This window comes from Rhopalosiphum maidis, chromosome 1 (assembly GCF_003676215.2).
Source record: "Rhopalosiphum maidis isolate BTI-1 chromosome 1, ASM367621v3, whole genome shotgun sequence".
Classification (NCBI taxonomy): domain Eukaryota; kingdom Metazoa; phylum Arthropoda; class Insecta; order Hemiptera; family Aphididae; genus Rhopalosiphum; species Rhopalosiphum maidis.
This window is the reverse complement of record NC_040877.1, coordinates 31,427,044-31,452,552: the sequence shown is the minus strand read 5'-3', so window position 1 is coordinate 31,452,552 and position 25,509 is coordinate 31,427,044. Positions and strand designations below refer to the sequence as shown.

Sequence of the window (25,509 nt, the reverse complement as noted above, 5' to 3'; positions counted from 1 at the left end):
AATGGTAGGATCTCACATTGCTTTTATCGTAGTTTATATCTACAATAATACTTGCAAATATCACAGATAAATATGATAAAGTTCATCGTTATGTTTGATGCGCATAATCAGTTTCCACTTTTTATATTTTTAATATTATCTTCATAAAACTCATCCTTAATTTGACATCATGTACCTAGTACTTTATAAATTATGATCTATATATTTGTTAACAGTTTAAGCATTTAGCAACCACTGGCCAACCAGCATCATCTTCATAAGATCATTTTTCTACTATAAAAAGTAGTTGTTGTGTATCTAGATATTTTCTTTCTTTTGGTTTAAACTGTTTAAGGTTCCTTAAATATTTTTCGATTAATAGTATTTTATTCTTTAATTATTTTATTTTTTGATTCAGTAGTTGCTCTTGTTCCAACTCACTTTGATAAGGAAAATCTTATTTTCATAAATTTGGTGTTGAACAGGTATTATATCACTATATAAATGATAATTTTATTGTAAAAAATGAATAAGTGTTGATTTTTATGATTGGAATAAATTTAATATACAAAGATTTAATGTAGCGAAGTAAAACAGTTTTTAAAATTGAAAATACTTATACGATCATTTACATCTTATTGATTTCATTTTTAATAATTTGAGATAATTTCCGTTGGTTATAAATGTTATACGTGTTTATTGTTTCATTTTTATTATTATTGTCGTATTATCCTTCTCGTACATATTCTACATGTTTAGAAGCTACGAAATCTGAACCTAATAACCTATGAATATTGAATATATTTTGGTTCTATTTTTTCAATTATTTAACATATCGTAATAATATCGTTCTATGGTAGGTATGTGTTTTAAAATCTGTCAGTTTCGCGGGCGCTGGATGCAGTCTCGTCCATGAAACACGCGTTATCATTGACATCGACATTGTCAACCACAATAAACAATACATTTAAATTATTATTATTGTAATTATTCATGTTGTCAACCATATGTAGGTAAAAATAATTATAACATAATATTAATCTTAACGGCTAACAGTAATCAGTATTAATGACGTACCTAATCGACCACCTTCGTGTGCATGTCACAGTTATCAGCATTTTCATGTTATCAAAATATCAACACACCGGTTGTCCGGTTATCACTAATTATCATGGACGTACGGACTCGAAGAATTTCAACACTTTGGTTTTGAGCGGATTGACAACGGATTCCCGTTAATCTTGAATTCGGCTAACGGTCCAAATTTCCATTGATAAGTACGTTCTGAGTTTCTGTCTGCCGTGTAATCATCACTTTCTTCTCTAAACCTCTATCGTTGTACGCTTATACCGCGTTCTGTAAATTATTTTTTCCTTAATTTTTTTACCGCAGCGTAAACATCCTATTTATAGTAAATTAATAATATTGTCATTTTAAAAATGATTCGTTCAACGCTTTTGGTGACGTTGATGCTGACGGCTGTAGTAGTTGCAAAAAAATCGCCCGATGGTCAAAAACCGTCCTGGGCTAAAAAAGATATTAACTCTTATTCCGAGGCCGACATGGAGCGATTGCTTGACCAGTGGGAGGTAGATGTTATTATAATTATAGCGTTTGAATATAACCTTGACAAATGCATTACAATTTTCAATACTAACTAAATCAAAACAAGTCATAACACAGTTTATTTGGAAATACACATGTTTTAGAATTTTATATTATCAATGCATTTTTTATATATCTGATAAATTCTATAGGAAGACGAAGAGCCTTTGGAACCCGACGAGCTACCTGAACACTTGAGACCTCCCGTCAATATTGATCCAACTTTGGTAACTTTAAAATTACTTAATTACTATACTTAGTATTATTTTTAATATTAACTACTTAATTACATTTAATATTTCTCTAACTTAACAAAATATTATTACATACCAGTCATTCAAATTTAATTCAATAATCAAAAATTAAACAGAATATTTTATTAATTACTTTTTACTTTTAAAATACAAATAATATAATATAAAATTGCTGATAAATATTATATGCAAAATTGTCAGCATTATTATTAAAGCATTTGTAAAAGTACCTGACAGTCACTATCCTTAGATCGTCTGTTATGTCATAATATTAGAAAATGGTGGTATACATTTTTTTTAAACGTAATTCAGTACACTCTTTTAATTTCTGTTAGAATTCAGCTTTCTTTTCCAATACGTTTAATATTATATTAATATTTAAAAATAGTTAACCTTGTTGTCTTCAGGTATAACCATTATTTATTAATATTTAAAAACTATTTGGTTTCAATCAATATGAAAGATTATAATCTACATCTACAAAATAAAATGATGATAATTTAATAAATTACTTTCTTATTTTATAAATTACTTGTCCAACTTTTCTATGCTGTTTTTAAAGTTGTAATGATTAATTTGTGGTTTACAGTTAGGTAATGATCCAGATGCCTTGTTAAAACTATCAAAAAAAGGCAAAACTTTAATGACTTTTGTGAAAGTTTCACCTAAGTATAATAAAGATGATGTCGAAAAAATAACCAAAATCTGGCAATCAAGTCTTTGGAACAATCACATTCAAGCAGAAAGGTTTGAAAAGTTTAATTTATTAGATTTTTTTAGACCATTTATTAATATTTTAAATACGTAGAATAATTATTTTAAAATTATAATTCAGAGGTGTCGCTAGACAGTGTTCGAGGGGGACCTTTTTATTTTTATTACATAAAATTTTGACCATTATTATTTTGTTGACAATTAAAGTAATTTATTATGGAGAAGGGGGCTACTTTGCCCCCTCCTCCTGGAGACTTAACTATTATAGTAAAATTAAATCAATATTGGTGTAGCATTATTTGTGTTTTTCTCTAATCGTGCTTTCAAATATAAACAAAACATGTTTTAATAGTGGTTAGCCCATTCACTTAATTTTTTAATTTATTAATATCTGTCTATATATATGAATATTAACTGTTTTTTAGCATTATTATTACATATATAACGTATTATAATTATTGATAGAGCTCAGATCTTAAATAAAAATCACAAAATATGTATTTATATTCCAAGAATGTTGAAATATAAACTGTTATATTGTTAAATGTTTAGTTTAACCATATTATGTAAAAACAATTATTATTTTATTTTCAAATTAAATTAAAAAAACAAGGTTTAGTAATATTTATTTATTTAATATTTGTTATTTTTGTATAATTATTTAAAATTGTCAACAAAACTAGTATAGTAAAATAATAATTGGTTAGGTCGACTTCAATTTTGTTTGTAAAACTTTCAAATAATTTACAAAATAGTGCAATATCATTAAAATACTAAATAATTTTATACAATTGTAGCTCTAAAAACTATACAATTTTGAAACACACACAAATAGGTTTTATCTAAAATGATTATTATTTTAATTGTATTTCATTAATTATTTGTGCTTGTTTATCATACAATACAATTTATCAGTAATAATACACAAATTCTAATATTACTTATAAGCAATTTGCTCTGTAAAAATTTCTCAATTGATTATTTATAAATTAAAATTAAATTTAATAAAACTATGATATTGCTTTAATAATATAGAATATCATTTAATGTAAAAATAATAATTACAAACATATTGTATTTTATTAGTTTTTAGTTTATAATATTTATTTTAACTTAAAACTTATAATTTTATTTTTGTTAAAAAAATACTATTTGTACATTTGCCTTTTGTAAATATTTAAATATTCTTTATTGATATGTAAATACAATCTAGAAAACTAGACTATAATAGAAGTCAGCATTGTTCATCTTATCTGTAGTGTTATCTATAGATGAACTTTGTCAGAGTTTATATTGGAGAGAACAAGTCAGTTGTGGACTAGTATTTTGCAAAATAAATCATTCGTAATGCACAAAATATAATTGTATATGATTAGATATTATTTATTACTGTGAGATAAATTAAAATTTTGTGAATGTATTATAATCAAGTTTCAGTATTAACTTAATTTGTGTTATAGATTTATGGTTGATGATAATCGAGCTATATTCATGTACAAGGATGGCTCACAAGCTTGGGATGCAAAAGATTTCCTGATACAACAAGAAGACTGTGTTGATGTGACAATTGAAAATCAAGTATACAAAGGTCCAGCCTCTCCATTTGTAAGCATTTAATATTTTTAAAATTCAATATTTGTTATATAAAATGTTTATTTTCTTAAGTAGCCTATTTTATATGTGACTTTAGGAATAGTTTCAATTTAGTCAAGTTTTATTTTATGAATTTTATTCAACTAGTTTACCATTTCAATTAAATTACATATATAAATATATTACACAATAATATTTAAAAAAATTAAAATAATTGGTTTAACCTTTGATCTTAATTATAAATATTAATATTAATTGATACCATTAGTTACTAAAACCAATTTTAATGAGAACTAATTTTTTTCAGGTTGAAGGAAACGTTGAAAAAGTGGAATTATAATTGTTTTTTTCTATTAGTTTAAGTTATTTATTTATCTCACTTAATATATTTGTATACAGTTGTTCTAAAAATGTCAAACTTTATTTATATATATATAATTGGCTTTTTAGACATTGCCAGTCTAGCCACAATCATGCCTTCCTTTAATCGTCGTCTTTTAAAATTTGGAGCTACTCATTTACAGATAACTCTTCTAGAGTCTCTCTTCTCAAGTTTTCAACTAATCACTGGCCCCATTGTTGGAACATTAAGCGATCATTTTGGTCGTAAACCATTGCTTTTGCTTTCAATGATTTTTAGTGTTCTAGCATTTTTTGCAATGGGATATTGCGATTCTTATCTGTCAATCGCAATAATTCGATTGTTATTGGGATGTTTCAAACATACCCAAATGTTAGGTAAGTCGTTGATTGGCGATAATGTACCTAAAACTCAACAGTTAAGTGCCCATGGAAAATTGAATAGTTTCATTTCATTAGCGTTTATGATAGCACCAATATATGGTGGTTATTTATCTGAACGTGAAAATGGTTTTTACTACTTGGCTTGTTCAACCAGTATACTTTGTGCCATAAATGTCATTATTATTACATTTAGTGTTCCAACTAAGATGATTAAAACAACTGGTCTAAAAAAAAACATGTTTCACCATTTAAAAGAAGTCGATTGGATAGAATATTGGCCATTATTATTCATGAGAATGATGTACACTGCAACACTATCGACAATGATGGTGACATTTGGTTTTGTCCTCATAGAAACTTATAAACTCACACCGTCCCAAGTGGGTTACACATTATCAGTTAATAGTTCAATTGGTGTTGCTACCGGATTTGCAGTTGCTAGATTGGAGCCATTTTTTCGTAAATATAGTTCATTTAAAAAATGTTTCTTTAGTTTTATTTTACTGTTTGTTGGATATGTTTGCTTATCATTTGCTCTAAATATAACGTTTCACATTATATGCATGGTTCCAATCATTGCAGCTGGTACTCTTATTGAAGTATTTTTAAATGAAATTTTATCGGAAACTTGTATGGGTGAAAATAGAGGGACTCTGGAAGGTGCTATGACTAGCTCTATCTCAATAGCTCGTTCTATTACACCAGTAGTAGCCGGATTGGCTATGGATGTATATGGTTCTAGTGGAGCTTATATTTTTGCAGCTTTAGCTGCTATTTCTGCTGCAATGTTGGCCAAATTTTATGACAAAAAAACCAAAAGATCATAAATTTCAAAAAAATAAGTGTTCATTATGTTGCAACAATTTATATTTTGTTTCAAACTGTATTTTTTTTATTAAATTTAAAGTATATTGATGGTAACAAATCATTTTTTTATGAGTTTTGTTGAATAAAAAATAAATAATATTTTATTATTTCATCAATAATTTTGTATATTTATACTGTTAATTAATTTAAGTTAAAAGTTTTGGATTAAATACTGTATTCAACTTGGTATAATGGTATGTATTTATATTATATTTAATATTATATATATATTTTTTAATATTTAACAAATTAGTATTTTTTTTTTATATATATATTATTGAACCCAGTTAGAAAGTAAGTTTTATGTGTAATATCAAATAAGATAACCTAAAATAAATGTATTAAAAGATTAGCTATAAATAGATAATATCATTGTTTTTATAAAATATATATTGTAATATAAAAGCAAAAATAGAAGTAAAATCTAGCATATTGTTTGTTTAAATAATTAAATAAAAAAATTTATTTTTTTAAATTTTTACTTATCATTTTTGTACATAATTTGTTATAAAATAATTATACCTACTAACAATTCTATTATTTGAATATGTCAAATTCCGTTTAAGTAAAAAATGTTTAACTAAAAATGTTGGTTATCTGAAGGTAGATATAAAATAAGTATTATTAACTGGTGCATACAAGGGGTATGCAGGATATGTGATTGTTACCCTGGGGGGGGGGGCACTTTATATCTCAAAATAACACTTAATGAAAATAATAAAGTAATAAATTGCTTTCAGTTTTTCCAATTAATTGTAAATCATGACTTTTACATTCATCCATACATATGGATACTAATTAAATTATTTAGAATGCCTATAATGTAAGGATATAATACAATTCATTGTATTGCTAGCAAAATTATTTATAATTCATAGGTAAATAATAATAAGAATATATATATATACTTTAATGTGTTAACTTAGTTAACTAAACATGCTTAACCCAATAATGGTTTTTTATTTTTAATTTATTATAATCTTCCTAGTTAAGTACTACTCAAACTCATTAATTTTCTTTTTCATTTGATTTTGAATAAAAAAATGAAATAGGAATCATCTAAGTATTTAACAATTAAAATATTTTTCTAAAACAAATACTAATTTTATTTTTAATTATTACAAAGATATTATGTTTTAATTAGTTTATTCCACAATAATCCCTCTTTCAAAAAAATAAATTTCAAACTTAAATCGAAAAAACTTATTTATTTTAGTTCATGGTTTTTTATATTCATATTATCAGGGCCCCCTAACAATTTAAAATGACGGGGTCCTGATGAAGCTTGCACCTATAGATTATCAACACTATAATGTAAATAACAATAATAATTAAAAATAAAATTATGTTATGTATAGAAATAAGCAATGATTACTTAAAACGGTTATTAGTTTTTAAATTAAAAGAAACAATAAAAATCATTTGAGCAGTAATAGTTATTATATGGATGAATATCCATTGTTGTAAGTCATTTTTTAGTAAACTTTGTGATTATAAAGAATTCAAATATGTCTTATTCGATGACTAGAATTTTCAGTAAAATTGGCAGTATAATATAATGATAGGTATATTTGACTTTAAATGAAAAAATGCCAAGTCAAAGATCGGCATGTAAGCTTTCTTGATTTTAAATTTTTAGAAATTTATTAATTGTATGCAATATGTATGTATAATGTATTTTATTTTCATTTTCATTTAGTGAGATAGATATCTGAAACTGGAAAGCAAATTTTGTTGTTTGGGGTCTTGTTAGATTTACATTGGCTAAGAGAAGTGCAGTGAAAATGTTCAGAACTTTATCTTTTATAGTTAATTTATCACAGAGCTTCAAAAAAATTAAAACACATTTTATTGAGTATTTTTTTTCAGCTTTATAGATTTGAAGTGAGTTAACGATTGAAGATCAAGTTCTGAAAATTTTCACAGCACTTCTTCTTGCCAATGTGAATCTAACAAGACCCCAAATAATAAAATCTGTTCTCAAGTTTCGGTAATCTACCACGTTAAATGAAAATCTAGCAAAAAATAAATATTTTTTTAACTGTGAAAAATTAATTAATTAAATTGAAAATGTTTAATTGCACATTTTGTATCTAATTTATAATCCTTTTTTAATGAGCTATCAACCAACTTTTTAGCTATAATAGTTTTGGAGAAAAGTTAAAAAATAGAAATTTCGGGACTGTTCACGCCGAAGTTTTTGGGGATTCAAATCATTATACCGCTTGGATGTGATATTGAATCTTTCTCAATAATATTTAATGTTAGAGCTAGCTTAATTATCCACCTACTCATTCCAACTGAGTTACATTTTTATCATTTTCCTATTTAACAAAAATTCTTGAAGTTTTAAAAATTCAGACTTTCTTCATTTCAAATACCATGCTTACTTGATTAAAAATCAAGAAAGTAATACAAACAAATCAAAATTAAATTCCCTAATATTATAGAGCTGGACATTAACGAGTTAAAAACCTAAAGTTATATTAGCTACTTTTACCTAAAGTTACTTTAAATTAAAAATTAACTTATCGAGTTAAAATATAAGATTTTGAGGAGAGAAATAAATGCATTGATTTTTACAATGTTTTTTTTTTTTTTGTTTGTCATCATCCTTAGGAGTAACTAGTCAAATTCGTTATAATTGCTAAAATTTTCAAACAATATCTTATTTAGAAATTCATAAACAGTTTTCTTTTTGTATTTAAGATTAGAAAATGTATCACAAAATTTCTCTTAAAGAGCATATATTTTGTCGACATTTGAAGTTCAAATTTGGACGTTTAATTTAGACAAATATTGTATATTTATAAAATGAATAATGATTTTAAGGTCATTACACCTTTAAAACACATATTTAACACAATATCAACACTCTTCATGACACTTTAATATTTTAAATGTTTTAGCTAGGTATATGGTAAATAATCATAAAAATAAGCTATCAATACAATATTGTGTATTTTTTACTCTGATTTAAATCTATCAATTTTAGATAATTGAAGAATAATTTAGTTGTAGTTATGAATTTCATGGTCGGAGTAAAACAATAATATATTTTTTTAGTATTTTTTATTTCCAATTCCAATGTATATCTCTTAAGCGCTTATTATAAAAATCTATAAATATAGGTATCCACTTATTGTAGGTATATACTATTAATATACAAAAACACATAATATTTTAATATTTGTATTTTGCTAATCATGTATTTTTTTTTTTATTGTTATTAATTGCATAATAATAGAAACAGATTGATAGATATTTGTGTAACAATAGAAATAATTTGTGTATTGTGTTTCATATGCATTTCCAAAACATAATTATATGTCATAGGTGTATTATAGTTAAGGTAAACAATTTTATTTTCTACTTTAGTTAATATATATGTTTACCTACCTATATGAATTTAGTTTACTTACACATTTCTACTAGCTAGGTAATAAAGCTGTATTTTTCAACAATACAATCAACATGGAATTTTTGGTATTTTTTATAATATTTATATCTTCGTTGAATTCGATAGAGGTATATTATATTATTTTAAATTTAAATTATTATGCTAATGGTAGTCGTAGGCGTAACTAGTCTTTTAAGTTAGGGAGGGCTATAGCACATTTTTTAAATTTAATTATTATTTATTGTTTCTATTGGTGTTTACAAATGATTTGAATGATTATTCGTTTAAATGAAACAATATATTTTATTATATTATAGTTAAAAATAAAATTAATACTAATGTGTTTATATGCACACACATTTACCCAACATTTTTTAGGTAGCTGAAGCCCACCAAAGCCCCCCCCCCTAGTTATACCTATGATGATAGTATTATTGCAAATTAGATAATATTCATAGTATTATGTATATATTTATAAATTATTACCTACTCGCAAATGTTAGTACATAATAATTTAACTACCTATATAAGACTATAATCAAATTGACTAATTGACTTTGATTATAAATAAATCTAGTTTAGTACCTTCTTAAAATATTTTTTCTGGTTAAAAAAGTAGGTATATAGTAGGTATTATTTATTTGGTTTCAAAGTGGGTCAACAGTAAACAGGCAGTAATAATATTATACTATTCAAAGCAATAGGCAAATTCCAATTTTTAATGAAGTATATATTTTTAAATGGATAGAGATAGATACTTTATATATATCCAACATAATATGTAAATACCTAATTATTACAAAATCTATGCAAATGGACATAGAAAAGACATAAAAATATATGACAGCTATGATTTTAATAGCATTAATAGCAATCACAATAAAAATTAAAAACTTTAAGAAACGAAATTGAGTTTAAAATTGAAAGGCATTTTTGATTGCCTATGCTAGTAAAATTGCAGAAAATGTGGCAACTCAAAAACATAGAGCTAATAATAATAAATTGTTTTAATTTGTTTCTTGGAACCAATTCAAGCTTTCCTTATACATTATTTTATCTATATTATTATTTATATTTTAAATTGTTTCAGTCTCGTTATGCACTTGTTATCAAAGAAGCCTTCAGTTGTATGCAAAATTCTAAGATTAACATAATTATGTTTAAAAATTCCTCAAGTTTAGTAAAAAATAATGTTGGGTTTGTTGAATTTTTAGAAGCAATTGAATACAATAACTTTCAGGTAAAACTATTTATTATTACCTACTAATCAGTTATCATCAATCTATTGTGTTGTAGGTATTGATTTAATATTAAATATTAGTGTATTATAAATTATAATATACCTACTATATAGTAACTAGTACCTAATTACCTACAAATTATTTGTACATTACCATATACAGCTTGGTACAGATATTTTACTCACATTAAAATGTTTGAAGTAGTACTACCTTCTACTCATAATTTAATGAATAGAACAAATAACAGTAAGTAGGTTACTTACCAGTGCCAGGTCTATTAGACATCTGAAATAAACATAATATTTGCACCCTCTCCTTAAAAAACAATAGAAACAAATATAAAAACTGAATTAATGTTGAACATAAAAATAATATATATTCTATACATAACACCATTCTCCTTATTTAGAGAATTTTAATAATAATCTTTTATTTTTAAAAATAAATGTATTTTTAAATAAATTAATACTATTTCAAGATACATCATAATTAATATTTGTTATGAATAATTTAAATAATCCCATCATACCAATAGGTAGTTGTCACCTGTGTGTATTAAGTTGATATTCAATTAACACATTTATTTCAGTTACTCATAAATTATTTTATTTATGAATGGGAATAATTTTATATGTGTAATTTGTATTTTTATAGGTGAGAATTGAGACCCATCACAAAGATATAAGTAACTCAATCAAGGCACCTTCATTAAATGTTCAGAGAAATGATCTTTGTGCATACATATCAACAGATCTGTTATTTGTACCATTGGTTCGACAAGTTTTTGATTTAGGAAAATGTCCTATTGCCAAAGTAAATTTATCTTTAATCTTGATAGCTATTGCCTATTTAATTTAAATATAATAATTTATTTGATTTAAAATTTTAAAGGGTAAACACATTGTTTATAAAGATACACTAGTTTCAAAGTATCGACCTTACATTCCATTTGGCTGCTGGATAATTATAACTAGAATCACCAAAAAAGATACACAACCATTTACGTGTTTTAACATTACACTTCAATCATTGCCATCATTGAAATCTGAACTCTACCAGTGTACATGATTGTATTTAATATGTATTTGGTATTTTACATAATTCATCACAAATTATCTTATACTCTCTCTTTCTCTCTATACCTATATATATATATTTATGTTATTACACATTATAATGTACCAAAAGAAATATTATATTACATTTACAATAATTTTTTTTATCACATTTAAATTATCATCATGGATACAAGATTTATTAAACTGTATTCATTAATTAACAGAATTATAAATATCATGAATTACGAACCAGAAGTTATAGATAACTATAAATCAGCAAGGCTGGGCATTAGCAAGTTAAAAAGTTAGTTACGTTTGGATTCTCATTAACTTAACTATAAACTTACTAAATTTATTTTTTAATTAACATAAAGTTAATGAATTTATTTTTCATTTTAAGAAATAAGTTAAGTTAATTTATATTCAATATTTATATTACAAACACACAAATAATGTCTGTATGAAAAACTTGATTAAATAATGTAAATTAATTATTTTCAGCTTTTAGGTACCTATTAATTATTTTTAGATGACTATTGTTTTTTTTTTATTTTTGTAGAAACAAAAAACTAATAAAATACATACTAGGTATTTAAAAAAATACTGTATGTTGTACGAAGTATAAGCATTATAGTCAATAATTTAGTTTTGTGTTGGTAAGAAATAAAGTATGCTAACATATAAAAAAAATAACTTTTTTTTTAACTTCATAAAAAGTTTAAAAGAAATGTGTATTAACTTTTAATTTAACCGAGTTAACCAAATATTGTATTAACATTTTCTTATTGATACATGTTAACTTAAGTCAGTTAAAAAAAATTATTAACTTGCCCATCCTTGCAAATTAGTGGTGTACATTCAGGGAAACCAATGTCCAGTTGAAAAGAAAAAATAAGTTTAAAACGTATCTATTTTGTTAAATGATAATGTGATTTATATATTAAAATGACTACTATTAATTAATTATAATATGAGTATTAAGTTTAAAACAATTTTTTAGATTATTTTGTGTGAAATTAAAATAATTCTTTTTTGTAAAAGCAAATTCTTAACAAAAGCACTCATATTTTAGATTGTCTGGTTTGCATCGTTATTAATACACTTTTATCTTATAAATATTTAAGTGTTACACAGTTAATTTTAATTTTATTAAAAGACTAAAGTGGCTAGCTAAATATCACAATAGCACTATAATTTAACATTATAAATTTAACACTATAATATATTGCACTTTAAAAATATATATTTTATTAATTATTTGAATAAAATGAGAGAAAATGAAATTTTATTTAATATAAATGTTTACATTACAATCTTGTTATAAAGTACCTAAACTTCATAGTTCATATAATCACATGCTTTTTTATATTCAATATATCGATTAAACTTTGACAAGATTAAATATTAATAAATAATATAACTGAATTTTACTATTTGAGTAAGCTTTCTCTCTCTAACAAACCTTGGCATTTTACAGAAAGTATTTTATTTTATTTATATACTTATACATTATGCTAATCAGTTTTTTTTTATATATGTATACAGTATAGTTTAATCTTGTTTCATTAAGTTAAAAGTTACTAATATTTATATATTTTTATGAGTTTTTTTAAAAACTACTAATATGTAAAAATTTGTTTTTGACGCTCTAATCCAATTACCAGCTAGAAAGGTCACCACTATCAGTTATAGACTGAAGCATGTTTACTGCTTCAAGAGGTGATGACAGACAAAAAAAATATGTTTTGTGAATACCTATTCAAATTTTTATATTGTGTATTTATATATTTATATACAATACATTATTAACATTATTAATTTAGGTGTATTTTTATAGGTATTATGTACCTTTTTATATGGAATAATAACAATTTAAATACTGTTTTTGATGTGATTTTTGTGTTATTATAGTAACATTTGTAAAAGAACATGATTAGATTGATAGATATTTGAATTACAATAGAAATATTATAATTTCAGTATTCCAAGCTATGTCCAAATCAATAAATCTACAGTATAAATACATTGTTGAGCCTTAGATCATGCTTGATAACTTTTGGATGAACTTTGGCCTAAAGATAATCCATCATCTTCACTACTAGTTTTTTTAACAAATGCTGGATTTATTAGTATAGCTTCATCCATCATTTGTACTGTACTGCTAAATGATATCTTATTAGTTACCTGAAAAATCATAATTTAAATAATATTATACATATTACATAATATATTATGTACACTTATAGTGCATAACTAATATTTATATGCATTTACTTCATCTAGAATTTTCTTTAGAACACTAGGGTCTTCATATTTTTTGGGTGGATCATTAAACATAATTGTACCTTCTTTACGGTTGATCTTGCCATATATTTCACCAGATTCAATCTAAAATTGTAAATATATTTAATATTTTACAAACAATTTTTCTTGTTATAAATACCATAGACATTAAATGTTCTTCAGCTTCTACTATGTTAGGAAGATTGATTCTTTGTGCTAAATCAGAAATTGACATATTCAAAAAAGTGTTTGTCAATTTATGTATATTCTTCCTGTGCAATGCTTTTACGACTTGTTTTACTAATCCTTTATTATTATCTCTATATTTTTTAACAAAAAATTTCAGTCAAATTTATTAGTTTAGAATTATAAAAATAAAAACAAACCTTATATAAACATCATGATATTTGCTGATTGTTCTTTGTAATTCTTCAGGATCACCACTTTGATACGCTGGTATTATATCCAAATAGGCTTGACATACTGGTTTGAGAACTCTTTCAATGAGGGCAGGTGATAATTTTGGAAGTGTAGGTACAGTTCCTAAATGTATAATTGAGACCAAAACAAATTTCTTATACGATTCAACCATGACTTGAGATAGCAAAGGAAGTAAAGTTGTTAGAGCAATTTCAAAGAATGTAATTGCTCTTGAATAATTCTTCATTGCAGTGTAGATTACACCACCCAAATAGTAGTAACTTAAAAAAAATTTTGGATCAAATGTCACTCCAGGCTGAAAATAAAAGGACTCTAATTGTAAATAAATAAAAAATAAATTATAGGTACAAAGATTTAAGTTTATATTAAGTTCAATAAAATACAATTTCATAAGATTCAATATAAATATATGTATATATATATATATATTAATATACTTATATGATCTTCATTTTAAATATGACCTACAAATAATTTAGAGTAAATATCCTAAGTAGTATTGATGTAGAATAGTATTTACAAAATTATTTTTTTACTTTTTATATTTAATGTCTATATTATTCATTGGAAATATTTTAAAGGTTAATTATTTTATTTTTATAATCATTATCATAAATATATTGTTTTAATTTCTAAGTTTAAAACCAAAAATGATGTGCTAATATTTTTTAATTGAGTTATTAATCAAATTCATTTGTAGAGCAACTAATGACTAAAAATTCATTAATCTTTATATTTACCTACAAATAATAATCACATTACTTACTTCATCAGTCCCCAATACATAAATATCCTGATCCAGGAGACTTAGGGCAGGTTTAAGATTATTTGACATTAAACAGGCTTGACATAAAAGACAATGAAGTTGAGTTAATTGATATGGTTTCTCTTGCAATTTACATATAGCACGTCTTATTATTGGAATAGCAGACATAGGTTTCTCCATATCACCAAGGTTAGTCAACATAGATTTCATCACATTAGCCACTATAAAACAAAATAAAAATTACATCAAATAATCTTTATTACAAAAATAAAATTATAAATTAACTTACATGGTTCAGCTAAGACTCTGAGTTCATCTTCACTGATGGTGATAACAAAGTCATTAATTTGTGTTGCTATAGCTGTATGGTATTGAACCCCTGGTATGTCAGGGGGTTTTTGGGCAGTAGCTTTAACACCCAAAACAGTAAGTACTGTAATTGAGTTTTCATGGACATCAAGTGCCTCAAGAACACTATCTAAATTAGAAACATATTTATGTAGTGTTTCTGACTGTTTGGAAAGATATTCAGTAAGTTCTCGATTATCACCTGCAAAATAATAATTTATCCTTTACTTCAGACAAAATACACAAAATGCCAATTTATAATGATAATAAATTAATAAAGTATCATGAAAAATTATTATTTTATTAATTATTAACAATTGATAAAAATGAATAAATAAAATTACATAATTAGGGATAGATCAGTTAAGTTACATTAGTAGTACAATTCTTAAGATTGTCCAATAAACCAAGAAGTAAAAACTGGAATACATTGTTAGAGAATTGGATTGTTTGTCGCGAAGGTTAAACATTACTAAAAGCCTAATGAACTTGAAAAATATTCATTGGGCTCAGACTTTCCAAATAAACAATAGTAGTAGAGCCATGGTCAAGAGAAAAAAAAAGTATTTGAGTTATAGAGCTTTCCAAAATCAATAATAATTAATTTAGAATCATAGTTATAAATTTTGGACACCAAATAGACTAGAAAACTAAGTTAAACAATCAAAAAGTATTTATGTTTGGAATTTAAATATACATAATATAAACATATATGAATACAAGTTAAGAAATTATAAAGATTTTTAACATTACAATATTCGAGCGAGGTCTGGCAATGTTCAGAATATATTTTTCAAGCCGAGCCGAATTTTGTGTAGGTAGGTTTCGGTACTCACCGGAGTTTGCCAAGTTTCTGACGGTCAGCACGAACTGATCAAGTTGAGGGACCGCCATATCGCTATCCATAATTGTGTCGCAATGGTGTTTATAAATTTAAAACAACAATAATTATTAATTTCACGACCGTCGTGAAGCAATTCAACAATATTTAATGCGTTTTTACTGCTAATTAGTCAATATAATATAGGATGTACTATGCAGCATGCGTGAACACTATGAACTATGAGTTTCTGAACGTCTCCAGCAGTCCAGTCTCCACTCACCAAACTGCTACACTATGATAATATGATTGTAGTTGTCAGTCAGTGTGTGAAACAAACAAATCGTAACAAAATGAAAATGTGCGTCAATAGTACCGCTTCGAGGGTTGGTCGGTATAAACCACTATTCAGTGACAAGTGAAGATGGCGATAACACAAAAAACCAAGGTTACGGTGATGATGGTAAACCGTGGTCACGATGTCTAGATAATATATAGATGATAAGGTCGACGGCGTCTTTCAATGCAGTTTTATAGCTGCTGATGGTTATATTCTGCGGTTATTATGTCCATGAGTAGTTCATAATTTTTCTCACCAGAGTACGCTAGCATTTACCCGAAGACTGATCTTTTTGAACGTTGTAATGGACATAATGCAATATATTAATATGTATGATCATGTCCAAATATCGAATATTTGTATCATGATTCATGTCTTCACAATGATTAAAACCGGTTGATCAACAACAGTATTTTTATCAATATTGAACATATGTGTATGTCAATAGTAGTAGTACATAAAATATAATATCACAATAACTACTTCGAATTATTAATAGTCAACAGGTATTAACTATCAACAAGTATCAATTAAAATATTAAGTTACTATTAGATTAGTATAGTATACTATAATTATTAGTAACTAACATATTGTAATTTTTTTCAAGTGAAGTTATAAATCTACTAAGGACAATAATTTAGTATATCTTCTACTTCATTTTGAGTGACTATATACTTCTATTAAACTCGCTCAATCATATTTATCATAATGGAACAATATCATCGAAAATTGATTAACGATTGTATGTCCGAATTAGTATATGTTACTTTTAATTTAAATGCTATTGTAGATATTCTATTAGAAAAAACTGTAATCAATGAGTGGATGAAAGATTATATTTTGGTAAGAAATTTTTATTGTTATCGCATATATTATGTATGATATAAAAATGTTTAATTTATACTTGTATTGCTGTAGGACGATGATGGGGAATCAGACAGCAAAACAAAATTGTATGAATTAATTCAAGGGCGAGGGCCTCAGGCATTTTCAGCTTTATGTAAAGTATTAGAAGAAACAGGCAATCTTGAAGCTCGTGACATTTTAACATTATACAAAACAAGGTACCTCCTACTTATTTATATTAAAAATTAATTTGCTTATTGAATAAAAAAACAAATAGTAAATGTATGTACAGCGCTAGATTGGGAAATTATCGGCCTACCGAGTTTTAGAATTTCTTATGTTTGAATACAGCTACAACAATTACTGTATGGTTTAAGTAATTCATATCAATTATATTTTCTACCAATGTTTATAATAATTTATCATGAAAAAAAAATATATATATAAGACCAAAAATTTAAAACCGGCCCATATTTTGAGCAGCCCACTGAGTTTTACTCGGTAGCTCGCCAGATCAATCTGGCTCTGTGTATGTATTATCCTTTTATTTATTGGAAACAAAATTTAATATATTAACAATCTGTATTTACATGTTATACAATTAGTAAAATGGATGGGATTTGATTGACGGGAGGGGGAAGTTACCCAGTGGCAATATCCCGCAGAAAGCAATTTTAAGGAGATTTTCAGATGCCTGGGTGGATTACCTAGAATTTCTTTGGATAATAGTTGGGTGATTATAGGATTTGAGTGAGTACTGTATGTTTTGTGTGATTTTTTGTAGGTGATCGTAGCAAGATTTTCTAAGGTTGAAGTGAGTCATTGGTAATATACCATATACCAAGGGGCACCTGATAATAATCATAGACATATAGATTGGAATGCCTGTATTGTTCTGGTATTTGACGGTTTGGCTGAGCCTCAAAGTTGAATACCATAGTATTACATGGGTCTTAGAAGGACCACATCTAATATTCTTTTTGTTTTTTAATAAAAGCTTTGAGCGGAGTAATGGTCTAAGAAGGTGAAGTCTCAAATTGAAAGCTTTAGGCTTGTTTTATAAGTGAGGGCCCCATGTAAGACGTTTGTCAAGGATTAAACCCAGATATTTGGTTTACATGTAAGATAGAATTTGTGCATTACTGATAAAAGTTGAGGAACATTCCAAAAATCGAAGTGCTAAAGTAATTTGAGAGGGTTTTGATGGATTGACTTATGTATTATCCTATTTTATATTTGAGTAATGTTAATGAGTATGGTTTTAGTGTTTTATAATAATCTTGTTTTTATTTTATTCTAATTGTATGGTATGCAGAGTGCATACTGCTTACCTGGATAGGCTGGATAGGCATAGTATATATATACATCAGCTTATCAATTAAATGTTAAACAACTTATTATTTAAAGATCTATTATATTAGCTATTATAAAAAATGTATTAATTTATTAACCTAACTTAATAGCATTTATACTCTGTAGACACACTACTTACACTTGGACAGTTAAAAAACTATTCCAGGATTTGTTATATTAGCCCATCTTGGGTTGGTCTGTAAAAATGATTAACTTCAAATAGTTATAACAGAGATGGTTACTAAAATGAATTTTGGGAGCCGTAAATTTATGAAACTAATTCTAAGCAAGCCGCATTGTTAAGAGATGTTTATAAAATAATTAAAATAGTTAATAAGTTAATAAATCTAAGCTTGATATCAAGAGCTATATGAGACTATGAGACTGACTTAAGAAGTTAAAAATCACATACAATTCGTGAGCCTCGTTGTGGCCACCCTTGAGTTATCACATTAAAACTTAGAGCTTTTACAAAATTCTGATTTCACTATTACTTTCTGTATACAAAATACCTTTATTTGTAGAAAAGAGTAGTATATTATTATACTAATAAATAGTAGTAAAGTAGTTTTATACCCAGAATAATCAAGTAAACTATAGGCTATCCAGCGAGATATTAAGCTGATTCTGCGCAACCTCCTGCGTCATCATGCTGTCAAAACTGGTTTGCTTATGGCTGGGTATCATTAGGGAATGCGCAGAAAAACTGATTTTGGTTGGTTTGGGGCATGTTCTCTCGCTGGACAGAGTATATAACATTTGTATTTATTAATCTTAGTTTTTTTTTACTCCTATAATATTAACAATTTATTCACATTTTTCAGTAAGGAAAAGGAAGAACAATTATTGGACAAAACATTTGACAAACTCATTTTGGAACATGATGATTCATACGTCAAAGTTCATCCTGAACGAAAGCGCATGGATAATTATAAAGACAATTTAAATCCTCGTGTATGTTTATTTTAATATTATGTTAAATTTTATAATGTTGCATTGGGCGTATATTTTTACAGGCTTATCCAATGGGATCAAATCCTAAAGGCCATGCTTTGATTTTAAATATTAATATAATAAAAGATAGAGACGAAAGAAAAGGATCAAAAGTAGACTTGGAAAACTTAAAAAAATTGTTTAAAGGCCTTGGTTATATTGTTCACCCAAAAGAAGATTTGACCGAAAAAGTAAATAAACAAATATATATTAATTAAATAAATATAAAATTACATAAAGAAATTCATTATAAAATATTAATATTTAAATTGTTTTTGTTTGTAGGAATTTAAAAATGTTATTAAAGAGTTCATTAATATATGCCATACTGAAAAAGCTAATTCTATTGTTGTATTTATAATGAGTCACGGTGAAGCTGGAAAAAATTCAAGATCAGCAAATATATTAGCTGCTGATGGTATTGCAATAAATACTGATTGGATAATTGATCAATTCTTACCAAAAAAAAAACCAGCTAAAACTATACCAAAGTTATTTTTTATTCAAGCGTGTCGGTAATGTTCAATTATTATTTTTTTTTATGATAAATACAATAATATATTTTCTATTTATTAAAGAGGAAAGAATAGTGATTTTGGTTGGAAACACTGCGATGGTGAAAATAATGCGTTACAAAATGACAGTTCCAATATTTCTGCAACCGAATCAATTTACAATCGGAGTTATAATGATATATTCATAGCATTTGCCACTGTTCCTGGTAAATCATTATTGTTATATAAATGATTTTAATAATTTGCCTTCTCTTTTATCAACAGTTTATTAAAAAACATAATTTGTATTTTTTTATAGGGTATACAGCAAAACGTGATCCGATAGATGGGTCATGGTTTGTACAAAAATTGTGTGAAGTAATTCGTACAAATGCCTATAACAAAGATTTGGGTTCAATGATGCTAATTGTAAGTAAATTTTTTAACTAAAAATTATTTATACTATTATCACCATAACAAGAGTAACATTTTCTTATATTTATTTAGGTGGATAGTGAAGTACAAAAACTTAGTAGTACCCAGCATGGGTCTCAAACTGTAGAATGGTTATATAGAGGTTTCAACAAAAGGTTTTACTTTAATCCAGGGCTGTATGACGATAATTCAGATAATGATTCTTCAATAACTACTTCAACCAATTCCACTGATCTTTAAAGCAGAATATCATTCTTAAATTATTATTTACTGTTAACTATTTAGTTTAATTAATACTTAGACTTATGTTAAGACTGCAATTTTTTATATACTTATACAAACTTTTTTATGATTTTTATTTTAAACATTTTTAATTGTACTGAGTATGAATTTAATGAAAAATGTTTACTGATCTATTTTTAAACATACTATTTGTATTCCTAATAGATAAATAACATTTTTATTATTCCAAAAAAAAAATTGAATTAAGTGTTAAGCCATGCATATATTGGTTTTTTATATATTTATATAAACTTTTTTTATGATTTTTATTTTAAACATTTTTAATTGTACTGAGTATGAATTTAATGAAAAATGTTTACTGATCCATTTTTAAACATACTATTTGTATTCTTAATAAATAAATGAAATTTTTATTATTTTTTGAATTTTTGAAATTATTTCAAATTTAAAACAATCATATTATATATTCTTCACAATTTAAAAATATAATTTAAAGAGTATGTTTGTTTAACACATTAATTGGCCAATTTTTGTAGCAAGAAGTAATATATGTAGGTATGTATAATATGTTTAGTTTTACCTTACTCAATGGCATAGAGGTAAATAACATTATCAATATTATCTATAATAAGCCCTTTAAATAAATATATGATACTCGTAAAATATCTTAATTAACAAGCTTCATATTAATTAGTCATTACTTAAATTGATTTAAAGAATTAAAATTAAAAAAAATTATGCTGCATGAAAAGCACACGGTTCTTTGTTTTTTTTTTTATGGTACAGAACCAAAGCATTTTTTCATACAATCATTTAACATTTAGGGAAAAAGTTGTATTTAAATTTACTTATTATTCCTGACCTTATAAATTAAATTTACTGAGCTCTGCAAGTTTATTTGTAACCTATATAATCTTATGTTTTTGTTGATAACTATGTTTTTCCTCTTGTATAAATTTGTTGTTGTCAATTCAGATAGAATTTTTAGTGATTGTCTGCCAAGGATAGACCTGCTGCATAATATGATTTTGATAAACTTGCCTACAAATTATGAATATTAAATACCACTTTTTGGTAAATCTCAAATGTGTCAATGATATAATCTTGTTCTTATACACAATTTGGATAATATGAAAAGTGAAAGCAACTGAGGTAAGAGGAACATGTTTTAGGTTTAATTGATTTGAAAACAAGATGCAATAGATGCATGGTATATAAAATATTTTGTACACTGAGATTCAGTACAATTTTAGATTAGTGAACTTTAATGTAGTACTATTTTGCATATATTTATGCACAGTAAGTAAGTAAAAAAAATTATACAATATAAACTTAATTAATCTGAAGAATCAGAACTGCTACTACTTTCTTTTTTCTTTCTATTTTGTTTCCTAGAAAGTTTTTCTTTTTTTGAAATCAACTTTTGTTCTTTCATCATAATTTTGTCCATTCTATCCAATCGTCTGAAACAAAAAACAAAAGTTGTTACAAAAATATTTAAGTATTAAAGATTTTGAATAAAGTTGAATTAATTTACTTGAGTAATTTCATTTTTTTCTTTCTACTTAATGTTTTTACATACATAAATAGTTCTGTGTCACTATCCTCTCCGTTGTTCTGAAAATAATAATAAGTAAATGTATAAAGATTAATACATATTAAAGATAGAGAAATAGTATTCCATTAATTATAAATATTTTTAGTTTAAATTTTAAATAAAGAGTATTTATTTAACTACTAAATATTCAGGATTTTAAATTTGTATTTAAAGAAAAATAATAGGAATATCATATTATTAGTTATATTAGCTCATATTTTATATCATTAGTACCAATAAAAGAGAATAAAAAAGACAGGTTCATAAAAAAAAAAAGAAAAGATTAATATGAAAAATCTTATAAATAAAAATTTTAATTAAGAACATATTGAAAACTCATTTGTAAATATTATTTATTATTTTTATTATATAAATAATAACAGGAAAAACTTATATAATTCCTAATTAACAAGAAATTTAATAACTTACAAATGATATTTGTTGTTGAGTAGAAGCAGCACTTTTTTTCAATTCCAAACCATCTTCTCGCATTTGTTTTATTAATTCTTGTGTTTTTTTATTAGCACTACTACCATTTGTTGTTGCATTACTTGTTACAGCTTCTGATATACTTGCCTGATTGAATAAAGGGCATTCTTTGTCTATAAAATATTTTTTATATCATAATATTAAAATTTTTTAATTGTCTTTTACTTAAAGAATTAAAATAAAAATTATACAAAAACCAATATAGAATAATATAAATTTTATAGTAACATATTTTAATATTTACTTACCAGTATTTATATGACCCCATTTGTGGCATTTGATACATCGTACATTTCTGACTTGAATACCAAATGGTTGATCTCGAATTTCTTGATCTCCTTTGCAATAACTATAAAGAAAAAAATACTTGCAATTAGTATAGATTACATAAAATAAAGCTTTACTATGCAATTTTCATTTTATTACACTAAAATTTGATTTAAACACAAAATATAGAAGAATTTGGGAAGAATGTTTCTATAAACAAGAAACATAATTGAAGGTAGTAACACTGAAGTTTGGCCAGTTTAGTATAAGTAGTTATTGATTTTAAAATAATGATGATATTTGAATGTTAGTAATAGTAAATATAGGTTAAAATAATAATAATAATAATGGCTTATTTATTTTAATTGTAAGATTACTGATTAAGTTATTTATATATTGAATGTTATATAAATATTAGAAAAATTTCCTTTTCTCCATTAAAATTACTAAACATTTTTATAAATTTGTGTAAAACAATTTTGACAAAATAAAAGAGGTCGAGAGTGAATTGGTAATCACAAAAAATATTGATATAGTAAAGAAAGCCAAGAACTAATGGAGTAATATTTTGGCCGAGTTGTTCAAATCAAAAATATTTTATATATCAAGTCTATCAAGATGTGGATTTATCAAGTCATTAAGAATACCTACGTAGTCTATAGGTTTACTTTAATTTTTAAATCGTTCATTGATTTTAGGTTAAAATTTTCAAATAATATTAATATGTTCATTTTATTTGCTGTGTACAATTCATTCAAATTATATACTATAAATCAATTCTGAAACTCGTGCAACCTAAAGTTGGGTCATGATCAACAGGTTGAAAACCACTGGTTTAAGTGAGAATTGTTTACCTAAGATACAAAATAGGTTTAAAAATTAAATGATGAAACTCAGACAACAATTATCACTAGTAGTATTAACACATGCAATAAATACAGAATCAAAACAATATTATTATTTATTATTTCATAGTACTTACTCTTCTCTAGGGGCATTAAATTTTCTTTGCCATTCAAATTTATATTCTGGCTCGTTATCTTCACGTTCCCTTTCTTTTTTAGCACCCGGTGGTGGTTCATACATAAAATTTACGCTTAATTTATCCTTGCTTTCTTTTGACAGCAATGCTCTGGAAAACATAATAAATATAATAAATAAAGCATATTATCAAACAAAGTATACATTTTTTTTGTAGTAAAGTATTTTACTTATTATTATAAAGATCTTGTTCTTTTTCATATTGTAGACGAAGTTCTTCTTGGCGTTTTTTATCTTTATCTGATTTTTGTTCTGCCATCCATACCTGGAAATTGTTAGCATAAATATAGATAAAAATTGTAATATTTAAGAGTATATTATATTATGACACACTCTTACATGTTGTTTCCATCTTAAAAAAGATTATATAGAATATTTGTGTTTAGTTGTATGTTATTAAGTTTAATATTAGAGGAAATTTATCTATAATCAATCGTAAAGGTAAGAATATGATCTGTGTATTCTTGTTAGTTGTTTGATGATATAATATAATATTTGTGAGTTATGAATATTTTTAAATTTTAAAAATTTACATAACTTCTTAAAACTGGAATTTTTAATTCAAAGAAAAGCTTGTAATTTAAAGATAATCATTTAATATCTAGATATTTAAAGTATAACAATAACATAAAAATACTTCATAAAATCTGTGTACATGGTTATAAATTTAATTATATAAGAAACTAATAAATCATTGAATATTTTGCACTTTAGTTAGTTAGGTACATAATATGTCATTTTCTGAAGAAAAACTTACTCGTTTTAGATTATCTCTTGATGCCGGATGGAAGAACTTTTTACACATGTAGTTATTGAAACCTTTCCCCATTTTGTACTGGAAGTTACTGTCACTTATTAAAAATGTATAAATTAAAAGATGTGTATTGTACTTTGTGTAACAGCAAACGCCAAACAGGTATAGACAATTAGACAATGATTAAATGATTGAAACAGAATATTCTGTGATAGAATTATTTTTATTTAAGTTTTATTTTGATAGCAATATTATTGTACATAATCTTCTGTAGGTGCATAGAACGGTGATATATCATCTAGATCCTCATGCAACTAGATCCCCTATAAGTCAATTAGTTCCCCTGTTGACTAAATCCCCTTGGAGTATCTAGTTCTATAAGCGTGAGGGCCATAAGTACAATTCATAAAATTAATATTTTATTATTTTCACATTAATTACAAGGTAGGTAGTTAATAATACTAAAAGCTTATTTAAATTAAATGATATTAAATATATTAAGTAATTGATGGTGATACTAACACTATTAGGTACTAATTTATT

The 25,509-nt window shown here is 25.2% G+C and overlaps 5 protein-coding genes across 8 annotated transcripts; 3 read left to right on the top strand and 2 right to left on the bottom strand.

Moving 5' to 3' along the window:
• Positions 1–1,262: 1,262 nt before the first annotated feature.
• LOC113554726 (LDLR chaperone boca) lies at positions 1,263–5,933 on the top strand. Of its 2 annotated transcripts, XM_026958701.1 has the most exons (5): positions 1,263–1,568; positions 1,737–1,811; positions 2,428–2,585; positions 4,013–4,157; positions 4,453–4,627. In XM_026958701.1, the coding sequence occupies exons 1-5, from the start codon at positions 1,419–1,421 to the stop codon at positions 4,483–4,485; spliced, it is 561 nt and encodes a 186-aa protein (XP_026814502.1). In that variant the 5' UTR covers positions 1,263–1,418; the 3' UTR covers positions 4,486–4,627. The 2 variants fall into 2 exon arrangements, with proteins under 2 accessions (XP_026814502.1, XP_026814495.1); XM_026958694.1 differs by lacking the exons at positions 1,263–1,568; positions 1,737–1,811; positions 2,428–2,585 and adding an exon at positions 3,815–3,943 and having other exon boundaries at positions 4,453–5,933.
• A 3,150-nt stretch (positions 5,934–9,083) lies between these two features.
• On the top strand, positions 9,084–11,536 carry LOC113549658. 2 transcript variants are annotated; one of them, XM_026951056.1, is made up of 4 exons: positions 9,084–9,284; positions 10,247–10,396; positions 11,052–11,210; positions 11,289–11,465. In XM_026951056.1, the coding sequence occupies exons 1-4, from the start codon at positions 9,231–9,233 to the stop codon at positions 11,463–11,465; spliced, it is 540 nt and encodes a 179-aa protein (XP_026806857.1). In that variant the 5' UTR covers positions 9,084–9,230. The 2 variants fall into 2 exon arrangements, with proteins under 2 accessions (XP_026806857.1, XP_026806856.1); XM_026951055.1 differs by lacking the exon at positions 9,084–9,284 and having other exon boundaries at positions 10,003–10,396; positions 11,289–11,536.
• A 1,796-nt stretch (positions 11,537–13,332) lies between these two features.
• LOC113561311 (COP9 signalosome complex subunit 3) lies at positions 13,333–16,426 on the bottom strand. Its single transcript, XM_026967647.1, has 7 exons — positions 16,130–16,426; positions 15,235–15,495; positions 14,946–15,166; positions 14,125–14,474; positions 13,899–14,058; positions 13,730–13,843; positions 13,333–13,639 (listed from the first exon to the last, which is right to left on the bottom strand). Exons 1-7 carry the CDS (start codon positions 16,197–16,199, stop codon positions 13,496–13,498), a joined length of 1,320 nt encoding a protein of 439 aa, XP_026823448.1. The 5' UTR covers positions 16,200–16,426; the 3' UTR covers positions 13,333–13,495.
• A 317-nt stretch (positions 16,427–16,743) lies between these two features.
• LOC113547787 (caspase-3-like) lies at positions 16,744–20,945 on the top strand. 2 transcript variants are annotated; one of them, XM_026948286.1, is made up of 9 exons: positions 16,744–16,959; positions 17,067–17,297; positions 17,373–17,518; positions 19,478–19,607; positions 19,670–19,837; positions 19,932–20,161; positions 20,225–20,367; positions 20,460–20,569; positions 20,648–20,945. In XM_026948286.1, exons 2-9 carry the CDS (start codon positions 17,163–17,165, stop codon positions 20,813–20,815), a joined length of 1,230 nt encoding a protein of 409 aa, XP_026804087.1. In that variant the 5' UTR covers positions 16,744–16,959; positions 17,067–17,162; the 3' UTR covers positions 20,816–20,945. The 2 variants fall into 2 exon arrangements, with proteins under 2 accessions (XP_026804087.1, XP_026804086.1); XM_026948285.1 differs by having other exon boundaries at positions 17,062–17,297.
• A 1,068-nt stretch (positions 20,946–22,013) lies between these two features.
• LOC113548565 (corepressor interacting with RBPJ 1) lies at positions 22,014–25,193 on the bottom strand. The gene is made up of 7 exons (XM_026949510.1): positions 24,970–25,193; positions 24,383–24,477; positions 24,154–24,303; positions 23,153–23,253; positions 22,845–23,017; positions 22,356–22,435; positions 22,014–22,281 (listed from the first exon to the last, which is right to left on the bottom strand). Exons 1-7 carry the CDS (start codon positions 25,039–25,041, stop codon positions 22,155–22,157), a joined length of 798 nt encoding a protein of 265 aa, XP_026805311.1. The 5' UTR covers positions 25,042–25,193; the 3' UTR covers positions 22,014–22,154.
• Between the last annotated feature and the right edge of the window lie 316 nt (positions 25,194–25,509).